General features: G+C 36.0%; 1 protein-coding gene across 1 annotated transcript in view; it reads right to left on the bottom strand.

Moving 5' to 3' along the window:
- lrp1ba (low density lipoprotein receptor-related protein 1Ba) overlaps positions 1-25,636 on the bottom strand; it is a 407,482-nt gene that overhangs the window by 195,224 nt on the left and 186,622 nt on the right. Inside the window, 10 exon segments of the mRNA XM_056448564.1 lie at positions 9,494-9,817; positions 9,820-9,864; positions 10,674-10,798; positions 11,076-11,227; positions 11,383-11,509; positions 13,430-13,559; positions 13,668-13,802; positions 17,436-17,567; positions 17,687-17,812; positions 21,557-21,697. Of these exon segments, the coding sequence (XP_056304539.1) occupies positions 9,494-9,817; positions 9,820-9,864; positions 10,674-10,798; positions 11,076-11,227; positions 11,383-11,509; positions 13,430-13,559; positions 13,668-13,802; positions 17,436-17,567; positions 17,687-17,812; positions 21,557-21,697 (1,437 nt within the window).

The raw sequence follows: 25,636 nt of genomic DNA on the forward strand, positions 1-25,636 counted from the left end.
CATATGCAGCTCTGAGATCCTAAAAAAGCTTTGAGATCATTAATATGCATGCCTCAGGAGTATATGTTTCACTATGCATGTGGGACTTTTATTTTGAAAATGTGAGCCCCAAATTATTTGCTGTGCGTCACTGGGCAACGGCAGCATCAGACATGTTCAAACTCGCGTCAGGATGCAAAATCCAAGATTTCATCTCCACTCTGAAGAGACATGAGGTATGTTTAGTTACATCTTTTGTTAATGTATCGTGTTTAATGTGAAATTTGATGTGTATATTTCAACAAACACATGTAGACTGAAATCACTCAGCTCAACTGTCCTCTGTTCATGCAGAGGTTGATAATAAGTCCTGGCTGTGTTTTCTTTGACTAGCTTCAAAATACAATGATACATCTCTATCACTCTTCTTTGTCAAGTTTAAATATAATTTAGCTTTTATCCACAACAGATCTGATAAGCAAAATAGGTTAATGTTACTGTGATTGGGTCATACCTGCCAACATTTGTCTCTGAAAATCCGGGAGACCGGGGGGTTAGGATCGGGGGTGTCGAGAACACTGTTGAGAACCAGGTACTGGGTATTGTGGTGTTAGTAACTGTACTATGAAGCGTGTTTCGGGCAACTGCTGCACTGAGATCCTATAACAATGTTGGGGTTTCACAGACCGTCCCAATATGCTGAGGTTGGGGGGTGGTTGGGGGGATGCTTGAAATTACGAGAATTTTGCAGGAGAAAAAACAAAACGGAGATGGAGATGGGTCTAAATACAGGAGACTCCTGGGAAAAACGAGTGTTGGCAGGTATGGATTGGGTTTATATTTGTCCGTGTTCAGCTCTGTGTGTGTCTGTAAGAGCAGCACATTAGAGCAGAGCTCATTAATATTCACGACACAAACCATATATGGTCAATCATGGACCTTATGATTCTGTAGGTATTTTATGGGGTAATTAGCTTATAAAACCATTCCTGGAGTTTTTTTTTTAACTTATCGAAGCAATAATCCTACTATGTAGATACCAGAGAACAATTTAACTTATTAAACCAATTAGGTACATGTTATCTTTAAGTGTAATATAGCTGAAATTTTAATTGTTTATACTATTACATATAAAAAAGCTAATTATTCAAGTATACACAAATAAATATGCAGTCAATCTATCAACCAACCAACCATCCAATCAAATATAACACAAGCCCCAATTTTGTACCAATCAATTCTAAGACAGCGAACTTGACTTTAAACAGCAATAACCCAGTATTTGTTTACCAGAGGTTATCAGGATCAACACTTTAATAAAAACACCAGAAATAAGAGCGACATGACATTTCCACTCCAGGCTCCAACGACAGTTACGTAACTTACACTGCCATATATTAAGTATGTGTCAAGGGATCAGGTCCTGTCTGCGATCCATCACCTTCCTCTGGCTAACAAAGACAGATTTCTTCCTGTGGCATCGCTGTCTTTCGCTCTTTTCTATAGGCCTGAAGGCTGATCATGGTCTGTCGAGCCCTCCTGGCACGGTTCACACTCGCTGTCTGTTGAACTTAGCAAATACGGACTCTTTTTCACCTCTGACTTGCCATTGATTTTCCCCACACACAGCAAAAAATTAAATAAATAAATAAAAAAGGCTTTAAAAGGCTCCACGTATTATGAGAAAGTGAGGTAAATGTATTTAATATTCTCTTACAGACCATCTTACAATGGCTCTTCTCTTAATTCACAAGCTAGACATGACTTTTAAATGGCTTATTATACCGTTTGTTTTTTGGGTTTGGTTTTCCAAGGCTAAAAATAACCCTGAGGCCAATGTCATTTTAAAGGAATTAGTCTAGCAGGAAAATGTTTATCATTATTTATTCACCTAAACATTGTTAACTTATGGAAACGTGCTTACATCATAAGAAAAATTAAAATATTGTGACCTCACAAAACTTGTTTCTCGAAATTCGGAGTTTACGTCTCTTAATTCTGAGTTTACATCTCACAACTGAGATTACGAATAAGAATTCAGAGTTTAAGTGTCGCAATTATGAGTTTACATATCGCAATTTAGAATTTATGTTTCATGGTTCTGAGTTGGCACCTCCTAATTCAGTTTTCGAATCAAAATTAAAAATTTAAGTTTCACAATTAAGGTTACAAATCGCATTTCAAAGTTCACGTTTCATAGTTCAGATATCCCATCTTGCAATTCAGTTTACGAATTCAGAGTTAAATCAGAGTTTGTCTTAAAATTGTGAATTCACAAATCACAGTTCAGTTTACATCTCATAATTCAGAGTTTACATACTGCAATTCAGTTTACGAATCACAATTCAGAATTTAAGTCTCACAATTTTAAGTCTACAAATCGCAATCTAGAGTTCACATTTCATTGTTTCACAGTTTGCATCACGGTTTGCAATTCGGTTTACGACTAAAAAACTATTTAGAGTTTATGTCTCGCAATTATAAGTTCACAATTCGCAATTTAGTAATCACGTTTCACAATTTTGAGCTTACATCTCGCAATTCAGCTTACGAATCGCAATTCAGTTATGACTTAAAAACAATTCAGTTTAAGTCTAGCAATTATCATAAGTTTACAAATAACAATTCTGCGTTCACGTTTCATAGTTCAGTTTTCATCTTGCAATTCAGTTTACAAATAACAATTCAGAGTTTATGAATCTCAAATGAGTGAACACAATTTTGAGTTCATATTTCGCAATTCAGTTTTCATCTCATAATTCAGAGTTTATATACCGCAATTCATTTCACAAATAACAATTCAGAGTTTGTTTCGCAATTAAGTTATGAATTGCAATTCAGCGTTCATGTTTCACAACTTTGACTTTACATCTCGCAATTCAGTTTACAAATGACAGATCTCACGATTATCAGTTAACAAATCACAATTTAGTGTTCACGTTTCACAATTTTGAGTAAACATCTCCCAATTCAGTTTACGAATAACAATTCAGAGTTTAAGTCTCGCAATTTGAAGTTTACAAATCACAATTCAGAGTTTATGTTTCAGAATTCTGAGTTTACATATCACAATTCATATTATGAATAACAATTTAGAGTTTAGTCTCGCAGTTATTGGATTACAAATTGTAGTTCAAGGTTCATGGTTCAGAGTTCACATATCACGAGTCTCACGAGTGTTTACCCTAGGTTTACAGTTTTGGGGGTGGGGGTGGTGGTTTTAATCCACAAAGTGTGCTGCTTTTGTTTTGGGCTTAATTACTTACTTAATAAAGTATACTTTTATACTTGACCTTTACTTAAGTATAATTCTTTTTTCTAAGGGTTACTGACTTACCAAGATCAGTCTTGTACAGCCAGAGGGAGTATTGCTGCTCTTACAGCCAAGTTGGGTCAAAGCTAGGGATGCTCAGATCAGGATTTTTGCAGCTGATACGGAAGTAGACCGATTCCTTGTCATGGTGATCGGCTGATACTGAATACCGATTCTAATGCTTCAAGCTTTATAATGCATGGGAGACTCGCAGAGCTTCCGGGAGAGGTCAGGTTCGATGAGACGCTAGATGGGGGAGAACGCGTCACAGCAGCTCAAAACACTGGAGAAACACTGGTCTCACTATTATGAGTTTACAAATCGCAATTCAGAGTTCATAATTCATAGTTCAGAGTTTGTGGTCAATTCAGTTTATGAATCACAATTCAGAATTTAAATCTCACAATTATCAGTTCACAAATCACAACTCAGATTTTCACAGCTTAGAGTTTGCATTTCGCAAATCATTTTAAGCATTGCAATTCAGTTTGTCTCGCAATTTACACATCACAGTTCAGAGTTCACATCTTGTAATTCAATTTATGAATCACAATTTGAGTTTTTCTCACAACTGAGTTTACAAATCGCAATTCCGATATTACATTTCATAATTCAGAACTTGCATCGTAGAATTATGAGATTATATCTCGTGTTTACGAGTTTGTCCCAATTCAGATTTTGTATTGCAATTCATTGTTTGCATGTTACAGTTATGACTTTTGTAGGCTTTATGTCTCGCAATTGAAAATTTATTTCAAGTTCAATTGGAATGTCAGTCGCAGCATTGATTAAAATTGTGTCACTTATTTTGAAAAAAAATTTGAGGAAAATAATAGATTTATCTCCACATGCCTCCTCATTCATATCACTTTTGTGTGTCGTATATGAGCTTGCTCAATAATCATGAGCAAATGGGTCATGGTTTCATAGTACTACAATTAGTTTTTATTTCACATAATTATCAGAGCTGAAAATAAAGGATTTAACAAATTTATCTCTGACCACACCAAACATAAACAATTAATTATTTCTTAGCCACAATTTTTAAATGTGTCAAAACAAGCTAAATACAATTGTATAAAATACTTTTTATTTAACAAAACATGTGCACAGTGTCTGTCCTGGCTAAAGGTCCAAGATTACCAGTTAACTACACATAAAGGGGGAGTTAATCTCATATTAAAGCAATATTATTGTAAAAGATAATAATTAAACCATATTAAGGCAAAAGAAAGCAGGTAAAAAAATACTGTGTGTGATAATGAAAGGATGATCACATAGATAGTTCAAGGAATAGTTAAAGCGAAAGCAACTGGTGCTGCTTACAAAAAGACAAATCTGGAAATCTTGAAAGCAGAAAGACTGTCGGGTGCATGTTCATCACTTTTATCTAGTCTATTTGAAAGAGAACCGATCACATCAGCTGTGTTTCTAGACACAGTTGCTTCACGCAAGGAAACAGGAGCGCGCAGGCGTTTTAAACAGTCATGCACATCACCTCAGCTGTTAGCGCGAGTGATTATCCTCTCATTCGGTATTCACCTGCTTACACAATTATTTTTGTCAGTTATGTTTCTTCTCAATTCTAAGATCGCCTTTGCATGCATATTGGACCATCCTTATTGTCGAACCCTGCTTTTAAGAATTATTATCCGGGAAAATTATTTTCAACCAGCCAAAGTGGCTAGTGGGAGTGTCTGTCTTACCCACCACCGCTGAAATCTACCCACATTTGGCGGGTTGGCGAGTGTTAAGCCTTGATCCTAATGCATGAAAATTTAACATACAATTCAAAGACATTAATCTTAATTTTAAAACTAGTGACTGATTACTGCTTTTTGACAAATTAAAGTGAAAAATTGTAATATTTCATATTTAAACATACCAATACAATAAAAAATACAAAGAAATAGAAAAAAAAGTGTAGGTCTTCGGAGACCAATCAGTTTATTTCCTTGTTTTATATTTCGCAATCAATATCATCATCACATAAATCTTAATAATGCAATGTATCATCTAGACAAGAAAAAATCTTCAGTGAATAAATGTGAATATTTTCCTCTCACAAAGATTTGAAATATAGCAAACAGGTCAAGTGAACATACACTATTGTATAATCCTATCCATCACATGTCATCACATAAAAAATGAGCAGTGACGTTATTCTTTCAAATTCTTTCACAGTAGACAAGCAGGCTTTAAAACAACATAAGGGTGAGAAAATCCTGGCATATTTTATACCTTCCTCTAAAGGTATACCTTCAGAAAGAAGTTATAAACAACATGCAATCCAAACATGTTGGAATTTAAGTGTAAAAAGAACTAAAACCCTGAGGCAAACGCAGGAAGAAACACACAGGGTGCTCGTATGACAGTTTTGACAGTCACAAACATGAAAAGGAAGAAAGGTTAGGTGTGATTCTTCAGTCTGTGAAAGTTCACGCTGACTGAACAGAGTGAACCGTTATCAATAAAAAGCTTTGAAACTAGAAGCATTGTTAACACTGTCAAAAAAACAACAGCTTTAATCATTAGAACTGGAGGGAAACTATAGAGGTCTGAGAAAATTCACCCAGACAAGCAACTGTCTGGTCTTGGCCGCCTTTGAGTTTGAGAAGCAACAAAATGTCAGATTTGAACTGACCTGCAGGATGAAACACACAGCTACAGCTGTCAGAAGAAATGTACGAAAGCATGTCCAGGTCAGAACTCACCCCAAAACCCAAACATATGTTGTAGATGTAGACAAGATTGTTAAGTCAAACAGAGCATCAAAATGAGGAAAAAAAAAGTTGTTTAAGTGACTTTATACATGATATAATTGTTAGTGCCAGAAAGACTCGTGTGAGTATTTTACAAACTGCAGATTTACTGGGAGTTTTATGTATTACAATCTCTAGGGTGGTTGAAAAGCAGAAGTTCTGCGAGGAAAAACAGATGCCTGGTTAAGTCAATGCTGCAAACAATTAAATGGTTTCTAATGTGATTTGACACTTTTTAAGTTATAGTCAGTGTGGGCTTAAAAGAGTTTGGGCTTAAAAAAGTTACAAATCTCAAAGTCCACTCCAAAGGGAGATATGTAAAATAAATAAAATCCCTTTTGAAAAACGAACAGTGCATTTAGACTATATTGTTGTTTTCTATGGTTTGTGATGTCACATAGTGGCCCATTTGAAGTTATTTAAGTATTTCGATATTTAAGTTTTAAGAGTTCACACTTAGCTGATGATTGATTATAAAGCTTGTTTGGCATGCTGTACCGGGACAGAGCCCCGAACTCATAATATCCTCGAGCCCGGGGCTCCCTTTCATTTGCAAGGCGAGAGGGGAGTTTGAACTCAGGCAGATCTTGAAAACTCCCCTGCTGTAGTAGCTAATGAACAGATAGTAATTGCTCTTAAGAGATAACTACTTATTAGGTATGGTGCCGATTTTGATTAGTCAATTAACTTAAGTTACATGTTTTTGGATGTTGGGAGGAAACCAGGGAACCCGGGGCAAACCCACGTGAGCACGGGGAGAACGTGTAAACTCCACACAGAAACGTTGGCTGGCTTGGTAAGGACTAGACCAACTGGGCCACCATGCCGCCCATCTAGGAAAGGAGGAGAAGTAGGTGTGGAATGGAGGATTCTTCAAAACAAAGATGGCTGTTATATGGAACTGAGGATATTTATAGTGGCCTCTCTAAATTAGTTTAAATAAACTTCACTTATTCAAAAACAACAAGAATAATAACATTGACACTAATGTTTTGCAATGCATATACATGCAAACGTTCAGCACAGTCCTCTTGATCAGTATTATTAGGTTCTGAATACGACAATGCTGACACTATCCTTATCTATTCTGAAGTAGACAGAACTTGCTGCTTTGGCAAGAGTTTGGATATGGCAGTAATAAAACACTTTCTTCGGTATTCACCAATAACACACTTGGACAACCAAAAAAACCACAACATATTTTGTCAGAAAAAACACATTCACAATTCAAACCAGGCTCCACAATTAATCTAAATGAAATAAACATTGTAATTCAGCAAAAAGTGCCATTTTTATAAACATCTTATCAGGGGAGAACGGTTCTGTGATCAGTAGTAAACCTCCTCCGAAGACCAGAATACAAATATGTCCATTACAGCCAAAAACCCCAAAATTTGCTTGTTTAAGCCACAAAAAGGTATGTGCCAAACATAAAAAACAGACACTTGAAATGGACAGCTTGACATTTTCCTCAATACTTATAAACAAATGTGAAAATAAATATTGCACAAATACAAAGGAAAACCAATTAACACACAAAGTATAAAGGTAAACAGGTAACGCATCAAAGGAATAAAACACCCAAAGTCATCTAAATCTTACCTATATGTGGAAATAATATAACGTGCATCTTCTATATAACTAAATAAGTAACAAAAACATGGCTAGAAAAGAAGAAAAACCTATCTGCTACAAGCAATAAACAAAACAGCAAAACAAAAACAAGAACACGCTAACCTAACAAAAGCTTAGCTAATTCAGGCTACAAAATAATAAAAATTAAATAAATAAATGATGCAAACAGCTGCCCATTACATCTTTTGCAAAGTTAGTCAGTAAATTATGGCTCAGTGTAATAAGCGCTGCTTTATCTGATAGAATGTACTGCTGTTTTACTACTGATTACAGAGCTGACTTTACTGACAAAATGTGCATCAAAATTGGATACGACTTTATTTTGATGGTCCATTTAAGTATTAGTAGACTGCTTAATATCTGTTGATACTGCTCCTTCAGCAGACATTTAACTGACGTTAAGAAACTTAGCAAGTACATGTCAACTTACACTAACCCCAACCCTAACAGTCTACTTAAGATCTAATGAGAATTAGTTGGCATGTAGATGCAATGTAACTTAAATTCAACAAACGGACCATCAAAATAAAGTGTGAATCGCCAAAATTGCCTTCAATTAATCATGCAGCCCTATTAATAATGTCAATTATGTAAAAAAAGAATGTGTTTTTCAAATTATCAAGCATGAAGGCATGTTTTAGTACACCCACAATATAATCAAGAAATTGTATAAAGTCAAGAATCCGAATAAAGACAAGTCCCACCGTAAACTCAACATTTAAATAAATAACTGCATATGTAAATAAATAATAACAAATGATCTACAATAAAAATGTCAGTTCAACTAAAAACGTCAGTCAACTTAAAAGCTCCCATCCATTCTATCACATCTATCATACAAGAGTACGTACAAGCAAGCTGTTTATCAGCCGAACGCCAACATACATGTCTGCAATATATCAGCATAAATCCATGACAAAGGATAAAGCTTAGCGTCTAGGGTCAGGTGTAACAATCCCAGCGCCTGCCACGGCCTCGTTTGACAAATATCACAATTCCTCTCAGGCAAGCTATCGTTCAGCACGGCAGCTGTGAACTGACAGCTCTGCAGGTTAATGGCATACTGATTAAATGAGACGTGTGTTAATGTTGACAAGGTTAGGGCCTGATAAATCACATGAGGTATGAATTTCAATGCCGGCTACTGTGCCGCTGCTTTATCGGAGTAATTGGCTGTACCCTGTACAGATAATTTATTTACATTTTGCCGGCGTTAATTGGCTGTGATGCCCCTACAAATGTGAAGCTGCATTGGAACTAAAGCAAATACATGTGTTACATTGACAGTATAAAGCTGAATGAAGAAAGAAACGAGCCAAAAAAAGTTCTGACAACCAATTTCCCAATCAATGTTTCAACTTCACAGACTTGACAGACATGAAAAGGTCAAGGATGTCTGAAATCTTGAAAATCATCCTACTGTTCGGAAGGAATTAACTCAACATTTACTTTATGTTGGCAAATATGGCTTTTGAAGACACTGGAATTCCTAGTAAACAAAATTGTTAACTCAGTAGACGAAAGAAGAAGTAGACAACAATTAAAGGGATAGTTTTCACCTTCAAATGGTTCCAAACCTTATTATTCTGTTGAACACTAAATTAGATATTATGAAAAGAGCTGAAAACATGTTACTAGAGACTTCCGTAGTAGGGAAAACAAATGAATATCAGAAGAAAGTCAAACAGGTTTAAAGCAAGTGAAAGGTGAGTAAATAATGACATACTTTTCAATTTTGGGATAACGATCCCTATATTTCCAACAAAAAAGTAAATAACTCATTAATATAAATAAGCCCACTTACTCTCGGCAATGATGCGCCTTCCAGTCCAGTCGTCATTGATGACTTGAATATTCCCATAATGAACATCGCTAAAGAAAATCCGATTGATTCCATGTGCGATCTGTCGATGATCAAAGGCCAAAGCTATGATGTTTTTAAAATAAACCGGGTTCTCGTATGCCCTAATAGGCGAGTTGAGGTCATTCTCGTCCGATAGATGAATACTCCTCAAGACGGTCCTCTCAGAGTAAAGCAGGTAACCCTCGTACCGATTACACCTGAGTCCATCCTGAGCAAGATATCCATGAGCACATGCGCATGTTTTCCGGTTATTCCCCAAGTAAAACAAAGTTGCTGGCATCCTCCGTTTGATTTGCTGCAAGCGTTCGTACCTGGGTAAAGAAGTCGGAAAATCAGAGATCAGGTTTCCTACAAGTGTCTAATCAAATGATTCCACCTAATGCTGGATGCACATCAAACTAGTGGAATTAAGTATTTGTGCGAGTAGACTACATACAATTCAAACGCAGAAATATAGGAAAAATATTCACCCTGCTGTGCGAATGACATGGAATGCAACGCGTTTGATGTGAACGTGGAATTTGCCTTAATAACGTGTACTGCGCACTTTCAAATAATTCAACTAAAGTGAAAATTCATGTTAGGGGAAAACATTCCACAAGTGAACTAGAGTCAGTGATGCAGTTCTCAAAGTTTGGTGTGAAACCAGCATAACATTACTGTAGCTCTTTCAATGCTTTAGCATGCAAAACTTTAACTCTAAATGTCAAGCAAATAATACAGTTTTAGTTCATTATGTGGATCTCATATTTGGATGAACTACCCAAGTATAATACACAAAAAAAGAAAGTTTTCATATATTTACTGCAAGAGATACCAAGTCTAATTGATCTTCTGTGCATTTGTGTAAACACAGAGTGTTTTGTTATCAGCAAGAGTGTCCAAATCCTTCTCCTGGATGGCTATTTTCCATTTAAATTTGGCTCTAATCCTCCAATCCTAATTAACTACCCATAAACTAGCTAATTAAGGTCTTTAGGGTTACTAGAACCAATAACTCTGGATAAAAGAGGTCTTCCAGAAGTGGGACTAGACACTCCTGCTTTATCTGGTATAGACTTGTGTGCATTGGTGTGATGTCCAAAAAAACAGGAAAACTGGCATTAAGTGAAACCTCAACCTTTCTCCCGATCCTGGTTAAAGACCTTCACATCTTTCAGGCTGACACCCAAGCCACTCCTGATGGTCACTACATCCACAGCATCTTTTTTGGAAGCACGGCGGATGGATCCGTTGGCGTAGGCTCTACCGTCAGGGGGGCACAAGACCGAAAGTTTGACACTCGCTAAATCAATGGCCCTCGACTAATTAAAAGCAAAGAACTCATTAAAATAAGTACACAGCTGCTCTAACAGAAGGTGAGGTAACCTATCCTTGGAATGATATTGAACCGTGGGAGATTCTGAAATAATCAAATGTGTCTTTTTTGCGCTAGCATTGTGACCTTGTAGGGAAAGTGGGACGATATCTGCTTTCTTAGGCCATTCTTAGAGACTGTAACATTTATGGAAAAATAAATTACCTGTCAGACCAGAAGAGGTAAGCTCCGAAGACTGCTATGGAAAACATATCCACCCCACTCGATGAGAACACAATCTCCCTCTGTTCACCCCGCTCAAGGTTGATTCTTTCGATCTTGTTATTGCGGGCATCGCACCAGTATAATTTATTTTCCTGCAATGCAGTTGGAAGACAAACTTCATGCATCTGTTGTATTAAGAACGAAGGGTTATATGTTCTTGGTGCCCTAAAGCTGCTAGATAAGGCATGAAATCAACATGGACGGCAGCCTGCAGCGTAAGCACTTTAGGCAAGTAGAAGAAGCAGACCTGGTAGTCTATGGAGACGCCGTTAGGCCGTGCCAGTCCGGTGCTAACAAGCACAGATTGCTCTGAACCATCAAGACGTGACCTGGAGATGGTAGGACTTTGGCCCCACTCTGTCCAGAAAAGAAACCTGCATGAATTCAAAGGAAAACTCATTTAAGTAGCCTTCCTGAGGATTTCTGACCTTTGCACTCTAAGATTTATCTCTGGTTACAGTGAAAACAGGCTTAGTTTGGCTGTGGTTATACTGTGTTCAAGTCCTCCTGGGAATTTCAGAAATCCTAATTAGGTTCTGATTTTACACTTCTCTATCATTCACAGCCCATTTCTAAGTGAAAAAAATATGCTAAATTTGTACCCTTTTTGTGTCCAAGAACATTTCACTCATGTTGTACCTTTAGAAACACAAAGATGTTTTCTAAACACTTTCTTACCTTATTCCTTATTGTTTTATTTATCTCTTAAAGACGTACACTGTCACCTGAGTATAATAATATGGACGCTTAAGGTACCATTATACACATTTTAGGTACAAGTACAAAGATGTCCCTTTAAAAGTTACAATGTTACATAAAGTTACAAAGTTACATACTATAAAATTTTTAATGATACAAAATGTAGAACAGGACTTGATTTAAGTAATCCAATCTCTTCAAATAATGTAGTTTTGAATAATGAGTTCTTGCTAATTTCAATTGCCAAAGAATAGTGAAAATAGTTTATTTGATGACAGACAATAAATAAGTCAAATAGACCAAAAATGTGTAAGAATACTTACATTGTAAGAATGTTACTCCCATATCAAACACAAAATACAAAATACAAAATCTTGCTCATCGAGGGCCAACATCTTGCTTAGTTTAGCTCCACAGCCCTTACCTGGTTGTTTCTAGTGAGTCTAAAGACTATGGTTATTTAGTTCAGATGTGTTTAATCAGGGTCAAGGAATAGTGAAAATAGTTTATTTGATGATAGACTATAAGGACAAACTTCTTTGGAATAGCATGCAGCAATAAATAGGTCAAATAGACCAAAAATGTGTAAGAAAAGTTACTCCAATATCATTTCACAAAAGTGTCTAATATTGCTCATTGAGGGCCAACATCTTGCTTGGTTTAGCTTCAAAACCCTTCCCTGGAAGTTTCTAGTGAGTCTAAAGACTATGATTATTTAGTTCAGATGCGTTTAATCAGGGTCTGAGCTAAACTCTGCACAGCCATGGCCTTCCTGGAGCAGGTTTGTACACCCATCATTGAGCTTTTGGTCCTTTCAGTTGCCAAGGAATACTGAAAATCATTTATTTCAATACAGTCTATAAGGAAAAAAACCCTTCTTTGGAATAGCATGCAACAGTAAACAAGTCAAAAATACAAAAAAAAAAATGTCTAAGAAAAGTTACTCCAATATTATATCACAAAGGTGTCCAATCTTGCTCAATGAGGGCCAACATCTTGCTCCTTCCTGCTCAGTTTAGCTACAATACACTTCCTTAGAAGTCTGAAGTCTAAAGACCATGATTATGTAGTTCAGCTGTGTTTAATCAGGGTCCGAGCTAAAGTCTGCACAACAATGGCCTTCCTGGAGCATGTTTGTACACCCGTCATATGTCATATTGATTATAAAAAAGGCAACAGTGATCTACTAAATGAAGTTGCTCATGGCTAATCCAATTTTAAAAAGTGACTTAAATGTCTTAGTAAGACAAACAACATAATACCCCAATAGGGATTTGAAATAGTTTTTTAAACCTTAATGTTTATACTGAACTTTAACAATACAAAGCCGTAGATAATGAGGTAACTCATTACAAACACAAGGTCAAGATTATGATGGCCCTCTCCTATTAACGAGCATGCAAAGGAAATCATAGGGCTTTAAGGAGGACTTACATCTGCAGTTAACAAGCTTTGAGATGCTAATTGCACACACTAACGGTTCTCTAGACAATCATAGGTTGTTCATTTAAACACTGTTGCTATACTTGGGTGAAACAGAAGCTAAGCACTAGAAACAAATAACCCACAGAGCAATGTTAAAGGCAAATACATACCCCTTCACTGGGTGTACAGCAATGGCTCTAGGTTGATCGAGTTCTTCCGATATGACCACTGCACGGTACATACCATTCAATCGCGCAACCTCAATGAGATTTAAGCCATGGTCCGCCCAGTAAATATTACCTTTGGATGCAAAGCAACAAAGACCCTGAACCAACAGAGAAACAATAAGCCTGACAACATCAAGGCTACTAGGAAAAAAACAGAAATGCTAAAAGAAGAGAAACGCACCAGCAATCCAGTCCACCGCAAGTCCTTCAACACGCCCAAGACCACTTGTGATGATGTCTTCTCTCCAGGTCTGATCTCGACTGGACCTAGAGATTTTGTTGGAGCCCATGTCTGTCCAGTATAAGGTGTCGTTTTCTAAAAGTTGCAATAATTCAACCATTTGGTTATTTAGGATTGATGTTAACCCCTATTAAATCACATAACTAGGCCTCGCACTAGAGATGCCTCCTTTTATTTTCAGCACATTGTCAACCCCTGCAATAATCCCCCTAATGGGCGCCCTGCCAAATGCCTACCATCCATGGACTATGATCACAACAGATGTTTAACGCAACCAGTCATCAGGCCATGATCACAACAAAGGGGGAAATATTCAAGTTGGACCCAACCAAACAAATACTCCTGGGAATTAATCAAAAATGCCCTGTCATCCAGACCATGGAGTAGATCCTGCAATTAATATGCTGTTTTTGCCATTACAGGGCAAACTCTCCTGTTTTTTTTTCCCCAGGATTATTCTGTATTATACCGTTATATCCAGCTATTATCCTATTTAAATATGTCCCTGTATTTCTCGCTTATTTTTATTCTTTCTATGAAAGGTGGCAGTAACATTTACACTGAGGCGATCCTCCCCCCATAGTACCACTGTAAAACCAGGTGACATCCTTGCTCTCAACTGTAAAAATAACGACGAACTGTTTAAGAGAATTATACTTTAGTTTAAATAATAATAACAATAATAATAATTATATATATATATATATATATATATATATATATATATATTATATATTTATTCAAAAACACTTTGAACTGATTATAAAAATGGCTGCATTCCTTTCCTTTCCATTAAAGAGATGTGCCATTGCCCTTCACATTCAATCTCCATATCAGTCAAATTATGTATGTGACTGTCCCTTATTTTCACATCCCAATGTTGACAGGTGTGTTACAGGGGTAATTTTAATTAGGGATGCACCTTAGTGCCTACTGATATACTACTGAGATTTTTCTTAGTTTATCTTAACTTAATAGTACCCTTGTTGTCGCCCTGTTAATATTTAAATGACAGCCACTCAAAAACAGCTTTTAATGCTGTTAAAAGCATTTCTTTTGTCAAAGAGGCATAGGAATTAGTGAGTTCTTGTGGTGATGGCCTATTTGGAATAAAACGTGCCTTCAAAATATGTTTTGATGAGCCACGTTCACATGCCAAGCTTTACCTGAAAAAATGGTTCAACTGGCCACCAAAATATCTTTGCCCTTTTGCTCTCATCCAAAACTGCCTCTTCTCCAAAACAATAGAGGCTAAAAAGGCACAAAGTAGTGGTGATTGTCCTGGCTCCCAAGGCCTGTCCCTTTCAAAAGCGTTTTTTATGAAAATAGCTTTGACTTGGCGACACAAAATTATCTGAAGCTTCATGCACCCGGCTGGAAATTTACATTATGTCCCATTTGACAAAAACTCCAATGGAAGCCCATTCACATTGTTATGAGACATCGCCTCATCTGTCCAGCTAATCTGTTTCGATTATCTTCCATCTGTCATAACATCATAACACCACTCTTCAACTCATCTCGCAATGAAAAAATTGTATAGACATGCAATGCAATGCCAATGTTTGCTCTATCATGCAAATGCAGAGCTACGAACTGTCTGTCGCTGATGCAAAAAGTGTCATTTCTGTCTCAGTGTGGAGACAGCTGTCCAATTACTGCACTATATACATAAATCTGTCCCAATACTGGCAGATACTCGGCAATAGAAAGTTTCCCTTGTGTCAAGGGGTGATTTATTGTTGTACACAGGGCATGGTAATGCATAATTACTTTGGGTCTACATTCTGTTTCCACTGATCATTCTTGAGATGTTTCAGCAGCTTAATTGTTCAAGAGTTCACCTGTGGTAAATTCAGTTGATTGGACATGATTTGAAAAGGCATACACCCAGGGGCATTTTAAAAGTGGGGGGGACAGCTGAATGAAATCCAAAAGTTACGTTCATTTAATTATTAATCACCTGTTTCTAAATGGTCTGTCTCTAAAAGTGAGGGGGATGTATCCCCCATCCCCCCGGTTGTTACACCCCTGCATACACCTGTCTATATAAGGTCCCAGGGTTGACAGTGCATCTCAAAGCACAAATCAAGCATGAAGACAAAGGAATAGTCTGTAGACCTCCGAGACAGGATTGTCTCAAGGCACAAGGCTGGGGAAGGTCACAAAAAAAATTTCGGCTGCTCTGAAAGTTCCACTGAGCACAGTGGCCCCCCATCATCTGTAAGTGGAAGATGTTTGCAACCACCAGGCTGTCCATCTAAGCTGAGTGATCGGGGGAGAAGGGCCTTAGTCAGGGAGGTAGTAAAAAACCCGATGATCACTCTGTCTGAGCTCCAGCATTCTTCTGGGGAGAGAGGGGAACCGTACAGAAGGACAACCATCTGTGCAGCCATCCACCAATCAGGTCTGTATGGTAGAGTGGCCAGATGGAAGCCACTCCCCTTATGGAATTTGCCAAAAGGCATCTAAAGGACTCTCAGACTATAAGAAACAAAATTCTCTGGTCTGATGAGACTAAAATTTAACCCTTTGGAGTGAATGCCAGGGGTTACATTTGGAGAAAACCAGGCACCGCTCATCACCAGGCTAATACCATCCCTACAGTGAAACATGGTGGTGGCAGCATCATGCTGTGTGGATGTTTTTCAGCAGCAGGAACTGGAAGACTAGTCAGGATGGAGGGAAACATGAATGCAGCAATGTACAGACACATCCTGAATGAAAACCTGCTTCAGAGTGCTCTTGACCTCAGGCTGGGGCAACCGTTTATCTTCCAGCAGGATAATGACCCAAAGCACACCGCCAAAATATCAAAGGAGTGGTTTCACAGCAACTCTGTGAATGTCTTTGAGTGGTCCAGGCAGAGCCCAGACCTAAATCCTATTGAACATCTCTGGAGAGATCTGAAAATGGCTGTACACCATCGCTTCCCATCCAACCTTATAGAGCTTGAGAGGTACTGCGAAAAGGAATGGGTAAAAATTCCCAAAGATAGGTGTGCCAAGCTTGTGGCATCATATTGAAAAATACTTGAGGCTGTAATTGCTGCCAAAGGTGCATCAACAAAGTATTGAGGAAAGACTGTGAATACATATGTAAATGTCATTTTTCAGGTTTTTTATTTTTAATAAATTTGCAACAATTAAAAAAAAAGCTTTTTTATTATGGTGTATTGTGTGTAGAATTTTGAGGAAATAAAATTAATTGATTTCATTTTGGAATAAGGCTGTAACAAAAAATGTGAAAAACGTGAAGTGCCATGTATACTTTCCGGATGCATTGTATTTCTGTATATATATATATATATATATATATATATATATATATATATATATATATATATATATATATATATATATATATATATATATATATATATATATATATATATAATACAAATATCAAATCAACATAAAATTACTAAAATGAAAACACCAAAACTAAAACTACAGATAATGGGTAACAAGTTATACAACACAAATTTAAATTAAAATCTAGATAAAATAAATAAATAAATAAATAAAGAAAGAAAGAAAGAAAGAAAGAAAGAAAGAAAGAAAGAAAGAAAGAAAGAAAGAAAGAAAGAAAGAAAGAAAGAAAGAAAGAAAGAAAGAAAGAAAGAAAGAAAGAAAGAAAGAAAGAAAGAAAGAAAGAAAGAAAGAAAGAAAGAAGAAAGAAAGAAAGAAAGAAAGAAAGTGCACTTACTGGCATGATAGTCCAGACCCACAGCAAATAAAGTGCCAGATAGCGGCGTCAAAACTTCAGAGTTATCGCTGGGATCGAGAGACAGTCCTCGTATACCTTCATTAACGGAGTACATCAGGAACGACTGAAGACCTACCAACGACAATTAAACAAACAAACAAACAAACAAACTTCTCAGGTAAACATGCTTTTGAAACTAACACATACCTCAAAGACTCAAAGGTATTTTCAATCAGAACCAGTAAACATACCTTCACAAGTCGACCTGTCCTGACGCAGATTGTATCCCGTAGTACAAGAACAAGTTCGAGTGATTTCAGAAGTCGGAAGGCATATTTGCGAACACCCGCCATTATTCAGGACACAAGGATTGCGACCTATGAGAAGAATTATGAATTATGCACTCATCATCATTATCATTATCATCATCAACTACAGCTTTATTTACTGTTGGTTTTAAGATGCGTTTACATTTGGTGCTTTAATCTGTTACCTCTGTCCTTTTTCAATTCTTTTTAAGGGGATCATCTATATTAATTAATTTACATTTGGATTATGTTCTGACAGATTATTGAACAAAAGAAAATTACTGAAACTCTTTGGTCATTTTTGAGAGACATGCTAATGGTCTAATCCAATTCAATGACCTATGCTAAGCTAAGCTAAGTTAAAAGTGCTCTTGCCAGTCCCAGATATCAGGTGAATGGATTCCAAAATGGTAAATGGATTTCTCAACTTCCTCTAAACAGATTCCTCAACTGTTTACCTCTGGAACTAAAATTATTAATATAAAAAAACAAAGTAAAATTTTCCTTTAAAGCAAATCTGTAACTTGCAAGATTGTGTGTTTTCTTAAACCAAATTCAGAAACATCAGAAACACAGAACTAGAAGAAGCGATGGTGCTTTGACTTTGTTCTTCGGACACCTTGTCGGAAAGACTCAACTTGGCTCATTTGAAGTGGCGTAATGAGACGGGCTTCGCTCCCGTGAGGTCGGTGTCAGAGAGATAAATGAGCGAGCTAATTGGTATAAGACGATTTGAAGAGGAAGCGAAAAGATTTACCTTAAAGAGCCCCTAATTGCCAGTTTTTTTCATCCTAATAGAGCGTTTAAAGGATCAAGCACTGCACTGCTAATAGACCTGTCAGTGATATGAATGTCTTTGGCCATAATTCATAAGAGGAAAGGGCTTTGACAATGTGCGGCCGTAGGAATTTAAACCTGTATGAAACATAACCGGCATTCTAGTCATGTACGCTGCATAACATACTTCCTTGCTTATAGTTTTTGCCATGGTTCAAGTCCAAATTTCTAAGCTTTATTAAATCAAGAAGCATTTTCTAGACAAGTAAAATTGTTTTGTTTTCAGTCAAATATTTAATGAGTTTTTCCTTAAAACAAGAAAATAATGGGACATTATTGTAAGTAAAATAATCTTATTTCAAACATGGGTTTCTAAAGCAAGAATAACTTACCTTACTTGCAGACTATTTTTCTCTGAAAAAAATTCACTTAATTCGACTCTAATTTCTGAGAAACAAACACTATTTTGTACTTGTCTAGAATAGCTTTTTGATATAAGAATTTAGAATTTCTGATGTATTTTTGGACTAGACACAAGACAACAACTCTGAGGAAGACAGAAAGCTCTACTGGGGCACAGCTCCCCCTAAAACAAAACCAAAAAAAAAACAAAAAACAATTATATTATATAGTTAAAGTCATTTATAGCCCACCTTTGAATGTATTTTTTTTTTATATATTTCCCAAATGATGTTTAACAGAGCAAGAAAATTTTCACAGTATGTCTGATAATATTTTTTCTTCTGGATAAAGTCTTTTGTGTTTTATTTCTGCAAGAATAAAAGCAGTTTTAAACTTTTTATGAACCATTTTAAGGTCAAAATTATTAGCCCCTTTAAGCTATTTTTTTTTTCTATTGTCTACAGAACAAACCATCTTTCTACAATACCTTGCCTAGTTACCCTAACCTGCCTAGTTAACCTAATTAACCTAGTTAACTAGTTAAGCCTTTAAATGTCACTTTAAGCTATATACAGTAGAAGTGTCTTGAAAATATCTTGTAAAATATTATTTACTGTCATCATGGCAAAGATAAAATAAATCAGTTATTACAAATGAATTATTAAAACTATTATGTTTAGAAATGTGTTAAAAAATGTTGTAAACAGAAATTGGGGGAAAAAATAAACAGGGGGGGCTAATAATTCTGACTTTAACTTCAACAAATTATACAAATATTATTCTAAATAAATAACAGAAGTTACAGTTAAATAACAGGAGTGATGCTAGGATATTTTAATAAATCTTTTGCATGAATGTTAATTTCATTAGAATGAAATATTATAGACAATTCTAAAAATGAAAAAACATATATATAAAAAAAATGTTTTATAGAATTATCTGTTGTGTGCTGTCTAGACCAGACTCTTGGCCAATTAAAAATATTTACCTTAAATTCACAGTAAGTTACTGGCTTATAATTGCATTACTTTCACAGTAAAATATTGTATTTAAATTCACTAGAACTTACAGTGTGGTAGTTCACAGTAATTTACTGTGATTTTGTTACACTAAATTACAGCTATATAGTGTAACATCTAATTAGATAGTAAAGTCCATTACTGTGATTTCACAGTATTATCTTGTAGCATTAACTATATTTTACTGTGAAGCAGGATTTCCTCAGCTAGTCATTCTGACATTTACCCTGACGTTCAAATCATTTTGTGTGTTTAACAGTGTTTGGTTTAATGAATCAATTGCTTTTTTACAGTTTACTATGCTTTTGGCCAAGCACAAAGTAATATTCATTAAAAATTATTTCATATTTCCATGTTAAACTTACAAAATCAAATAAAGATGCAGTGCCCTCAAAAACGAAAATTTACTATGACATTCATGTCGTTATTTTTGAAGATGTAACCAAATTGTTTTTGGGGCTGCAATAACATTCTGTTATTTCTAAATATCAAAAAAGGGCCAATACTAGTATAAAAATTCATTTCTATTATTGTCTATGTTGAATGAAATAAAAATAGTTTGAAATTCCTATAACTAACATGCAAAAGATATAGCCCTTTTTACATTAATTTGCTGTAATCATGCTAATTTAATTAATTACACAATAAAATTCAGAATGCAACACATTACTTTACAATATTAACAGTTAAATCCTGTAAAGTGATACTAATGTAATTTACTGTGAACAATTACAGTAACATGTGAAAATCTGAAATTTCCTTACAGTGTAGGTTTATTAAGTCTTACCTCCCTGACTCTTCATTCCTCCTTTTTGCTTCATGCTAAAAAATCTATCAGGAGCCATGCTTAGTCTAAATAAGATCATCATCATATCATTTAAACGTTGATTTGTCGACTTGCAAAACTCACTGTGTGCCGACACCTCCACATAAAACACTGGTACACCAGTTTTACAATGCATGAGTGGCACGTGAGAAGGAGTGGTGTGTGAGGCGTGCGGGTATGTTTTTTCTGCGCACATGCTCAATTTGCTTTTTGATTAAACTACATTGCCTTCACCATCGTTGGTTCAGTTGCACGTAGAGAATAATGTCTTTATTCTGGGATTACCACTCTTAATAAGTACACTTGCATATAAAGTAAATTGTATTTCAAAGCATTTACTGGGGCACTGACGATTTTTATGGTGTCTAGCGACGCCCCTGCTGTATAAATCAATACAATTAATGTGATTACATTTTTGGTACATTTCTGTTTACATTGTTTAATGTAATTTATTAAATTAATTTATTCATTTATTAAATACATTTCTCCTAAATTATTTAGTTTTAACATTTAATTGCTGGAATTAAGGTTTTTTGTGTGTTAAAGATTGCTATCCAGCATTGAATGATGAGAAACCCATTCAAAAAGTCAGAGAAGGGACAGAATTCTATGCTCAAAAAGTCTGGGAACCGTTGATATTGCTGGTTCTTGTTGCTGGTTGTGATCAAACAAACATAAACGTTTTTTGACTTTAAAAAGATCTTTGCTTTGACCTTAATCACTCCAGTGAAGCTGTTTAGTCTGGCTTTTTTTTGAGACAAAACATTCAGAGATGTGTTTCTTTTTTACCTTTCTGAGTGTCTTTGTCATAGACTTTGATGTGGACGAGGCCTGTGGTCTTGTTTCGGAGAACCGTCAGGTTTTTTCCATCCCTCTTGTTAACTGTGCCCAGCTGAGCGAGAACATCATCTGCCCACCACAGTTTACCACCTACAGAGAAACACAATCACAGCACTATTTCAAATTAAACATTGACGAGTAACATGCACTTTAAGCGTTCAGGATTGCAGATTATACTTAATGACATAAAATATCTTCATTTTATCAAATAAAGTGGCTAAAAAGATTTGAATAACCTTTTAACCTTCACTGTTAAATCCATTAATTAACACCTGCTGCATTGTGTGATTCACAGGTGTTTTCCATTCATTTTTACATTCAAGTTGCACCCTGATCTCTGCTTCGATAATGTTTGATGTTGAAATGTTTAGTAGTTTGAAACAATACATTACTTGTTAGCGCTCTCAAAAATGACCTTCCCAAACTAAAACAGTAACTGCTGGCAAATAATTTGGTCTATATTCACAGTTCATGTATCTTTGGAAAGAAGACACTTTGTGCTTTACTATCCATCATCTAGAGTTTATAATGCTCAAAACTGAAAAAAAAAGTTACAGATGTTTTAGCAATGTAAAAAAATTGCATCAAACTAAACATTTTATTATTTCATAAACGAATATATGAAATTAGTCCTGGAGCAATACAGAAAAGATCAAAAGCCACACATCTCCTGAGTATATGTTTTGAATTTGATGATAATATCACGCAAAATTACATTTCTGGAATCATTTTTCTGAGACAATGTCTTGTGCTTTTCTCCCTCTCCTTGTTTGTGGAGAACATAGGACATACAGTAATAAGACATAATAAATTGGCACAATTCCTCTACATGTCTTGCATTGTCTTGATGGAAAAGCAAATAATAAAAATAAAAAGGTGGGAAATATTGTATTCATCGTCATTCAAGACTGACTAAATAAAAATAAAAATGTGGTCACACTTTACAGTAAGGTTTCCTTAATGTACTAATTAACTAATTATGAACAATGCTTGTACAGCATTTATTAATCATAGTTCAACCTTTGCTAATACATTATTAACATTCAAATCCATGCTTGTTAACATCATTTGAGTAAACGCATTAAAAATAAACAACTGCATTTTCATGAAATAATGTTAACTGACGAACAGATACTTTAATAAAAGTATTGTTTATTGTTTGTAAATGCATGTTAGTAAATGCATTAAATAATACAACCTTATTAATAATAACTCCTTACATTTTTATATCTGGACACTTAAAGTGCATTAAACATTTTTGAGGGGGAATCTCCTCATCCACCACCAGTGCAGCATCCACCTGGATGACACGACGCCGACGCCAGCGCCAGACTAAGTGAGACAAGAGTGATGAAGCCATTTATGATATGGGGATGGTTAAGAGGCCATGATGGACAGAGGCCAGTGGGCAAATTTGGCCAGGATTAAACCCCTACTATTTTTCAAAGGACATCCTGGGATTTTCAATGACCACAGAGAGTCAGGACCTCGGTTTAACATATCTTAGACATTTTTGTCCTTATTTACATTGACAAAAACAACACTGACAGTGCCAATAATTGTGGCACACTTATACTTTAAGATATTTCTTTTGGTATCACTTTATTTTGATGGTCCCTTTAACACATTATGATGACACATTTTAATTTACATTGCAATCACATGTCCACTAGAACTTTAGAGACTATTAATAGACTATCTACAGACACTGCTCCACAGACCTTCAATTGATTATAAGAAACTTTGCAAGTACATGTCAACTTGCATTAACCAGAACTTTACAGTCTACTTTTACTCTAATGAGAATTAGTTGGCATGTAGTTGTAATGTAACTTATATTCAACAAAATGTCTTAAAGGGACCATCAAAATAAAGTGTAACTTTTGGTTTTCGGATGAGACATTTGGTCCCCATCAATATACTGGGGTGTTAGGACCCATGCAGACCACAGGTCTCACTAACACCACTTCAAATACATTAGACATTCTGATTGAACCAGATCCTATATTGATTATATTTAAAGTTTCCGAAGAATTTTTGAGACTTACATGTGTACAACAACAGTTTGTTTCATATGAGTTGAGCTTTGGAAGAAAAAAGAAGTTCCAACTCTTAAATTATGGCTGACAGAGTAAACAAGTACATTACATCTAGAAAAAATCTGGTATACCCTAAAGCAGGTCACATACCAGAAGCGCCGCTCGATGCCGAGACACGGCGCACACATGACAGTTAAAAGTATCACACACCAGACACGCACATTCGCATGATATTTAATATGAAACTAATCAGATGGCACTCTGTGGCGCGGCAGGAATATGAACAGTGTCCTGAGTCGTGGCTGGGTGCCGCAGACAGCCAAGGACAGCCGCCGACTTGCGGCGCCGGTGTGTGTACCCTGATAAAACCTATGTTCAGTATAATAATAATATTTCAACCAAAAAAATTTTTTTTGCAGTGGAATAGCTTGCATGGATTAACTGTTCACCTAAAAAAATCATTTTGATTTCTTGATCCACACGATCTTAAAATGTACATTCCTGATATGTCTTGCCATATTTCACAGCAGCACACAAATCCACTAAGCCCAGCTGCATGTCAGTTCAGCCTTTAACAAATGGTACCACTGAAAAAAAAACAAGCAGTTCTCAGTGCTCACACACCGTCTGTGATTACACATCAGTAAAAAGGCACGCAAAAGGCACTGCAGTTCCCCAACATCCTTTTCCCCAGTCACCTGAACCACAACACATTTCTTCGCCCGTATAACCGGCGAGTCGTGTAAAGTTGTAGATTGAAGGAAGAGGCGTCCCTTGGCACCAAACCACACCACCATACCAGTGTTCAACCCACCCTCTCAGCACTTACCAATCCCAGAGGTGTGAGAAGTGGCGTCTTTAGTCCCCTGGCAGCCTTGAATGGATTACATACACACGCCAAAAGCAAGCAGGACTATTCTTAGCGCTCGGCCTGAGCTGGAGCTATCAGCCGCTGGCAGACACAAACCCGCTGAAAATGAATTACAGAGAATGGGCTTGTTGTGTACTTCATGTAGAGCACAGCGGAGATTCTTCTTTTGAATGGAGTCAGTATTTAATTTGATGCAAATGAAAACATGGCTAAAAAACATGTCAACTAGTAGCTTTTCATGCGCTGGTTTTGTATTGGGGCATACAGATAATGGATTGGCAATTTATGTCTGCAGTAATTAATATGTAAAATTTAAGCTTAGGGAACTGAATGATACTCGGTTACAAAAATCGCAGAGATACAAAAATATATTTTTCCAGAACTTTCACATTTTCTGTTCCTCTGTTCCTATATTTTTTTAAATAAAACACTTCATAGTTTAGCATTCATATTTTATAAATTATATGAACTTCATTCATTGATACTGCCCAACTACATTTCTATCTTTAATAAGTTTACTTGCATTAAAAAAGAAATAGCACATACTGTACAGGAGTTTGATTTACATAAAATATTCTCTCTCAACATCCTCCAAAACTAACTATATTTTGAGTTCGACAATGAAAGCAAGTTCTGAAGTCTTATTGTCCACTAAAACTTTGTTGACTTTCATCATACATAAAAGTAAAGTCATTGAACAAGCTGTGCTTCTCCCTCAAAGCCTCATTAAATATTTCCAAAATAAGGTCTACAAGTTCATCAAGTGGAAGAACGAACAGAATGTGTCGTATGAAGACAACAATGACAAAGAAAATGAAAATGGATAAGAAGTCATTAAATATTCATTATCTTTCTACTTGTTTCCTTACTCTGGGGACGACTGGTAAAAAAGGGGGTTAATTAGACATTAATATTAAACAAACGAGTGTAATAATCAAACGCCCATAAAACGGGAATCAAAAACCGTTCAGCTGCTTCATCTCATAGAAAAGAAGAGAGAAAATAAGCGATAAGAAAAAATGTTTTAAAGGGATAGTTCCCTAAAAAAAAATGGAGCTTTGCTGTTCATTTAGTCACCCCCAGGCCATCCCAAGATGTAAAGTGGAGATCAAAATAAAA

The sequence above is a fragment of the Danio aesculapii genome, chromosome 22 (genome assembly GCF_903798145.1).
Source record: "Danio aesculapii chromosome 22, fDanAes4.1, whole genome shotgun sequence".
Lineage (NCBI taxonomy): Eukaryota > Metazoa > Chordata > Actinopteri > Cypriniformes > Danionidae > Danio > Danio aesculapii.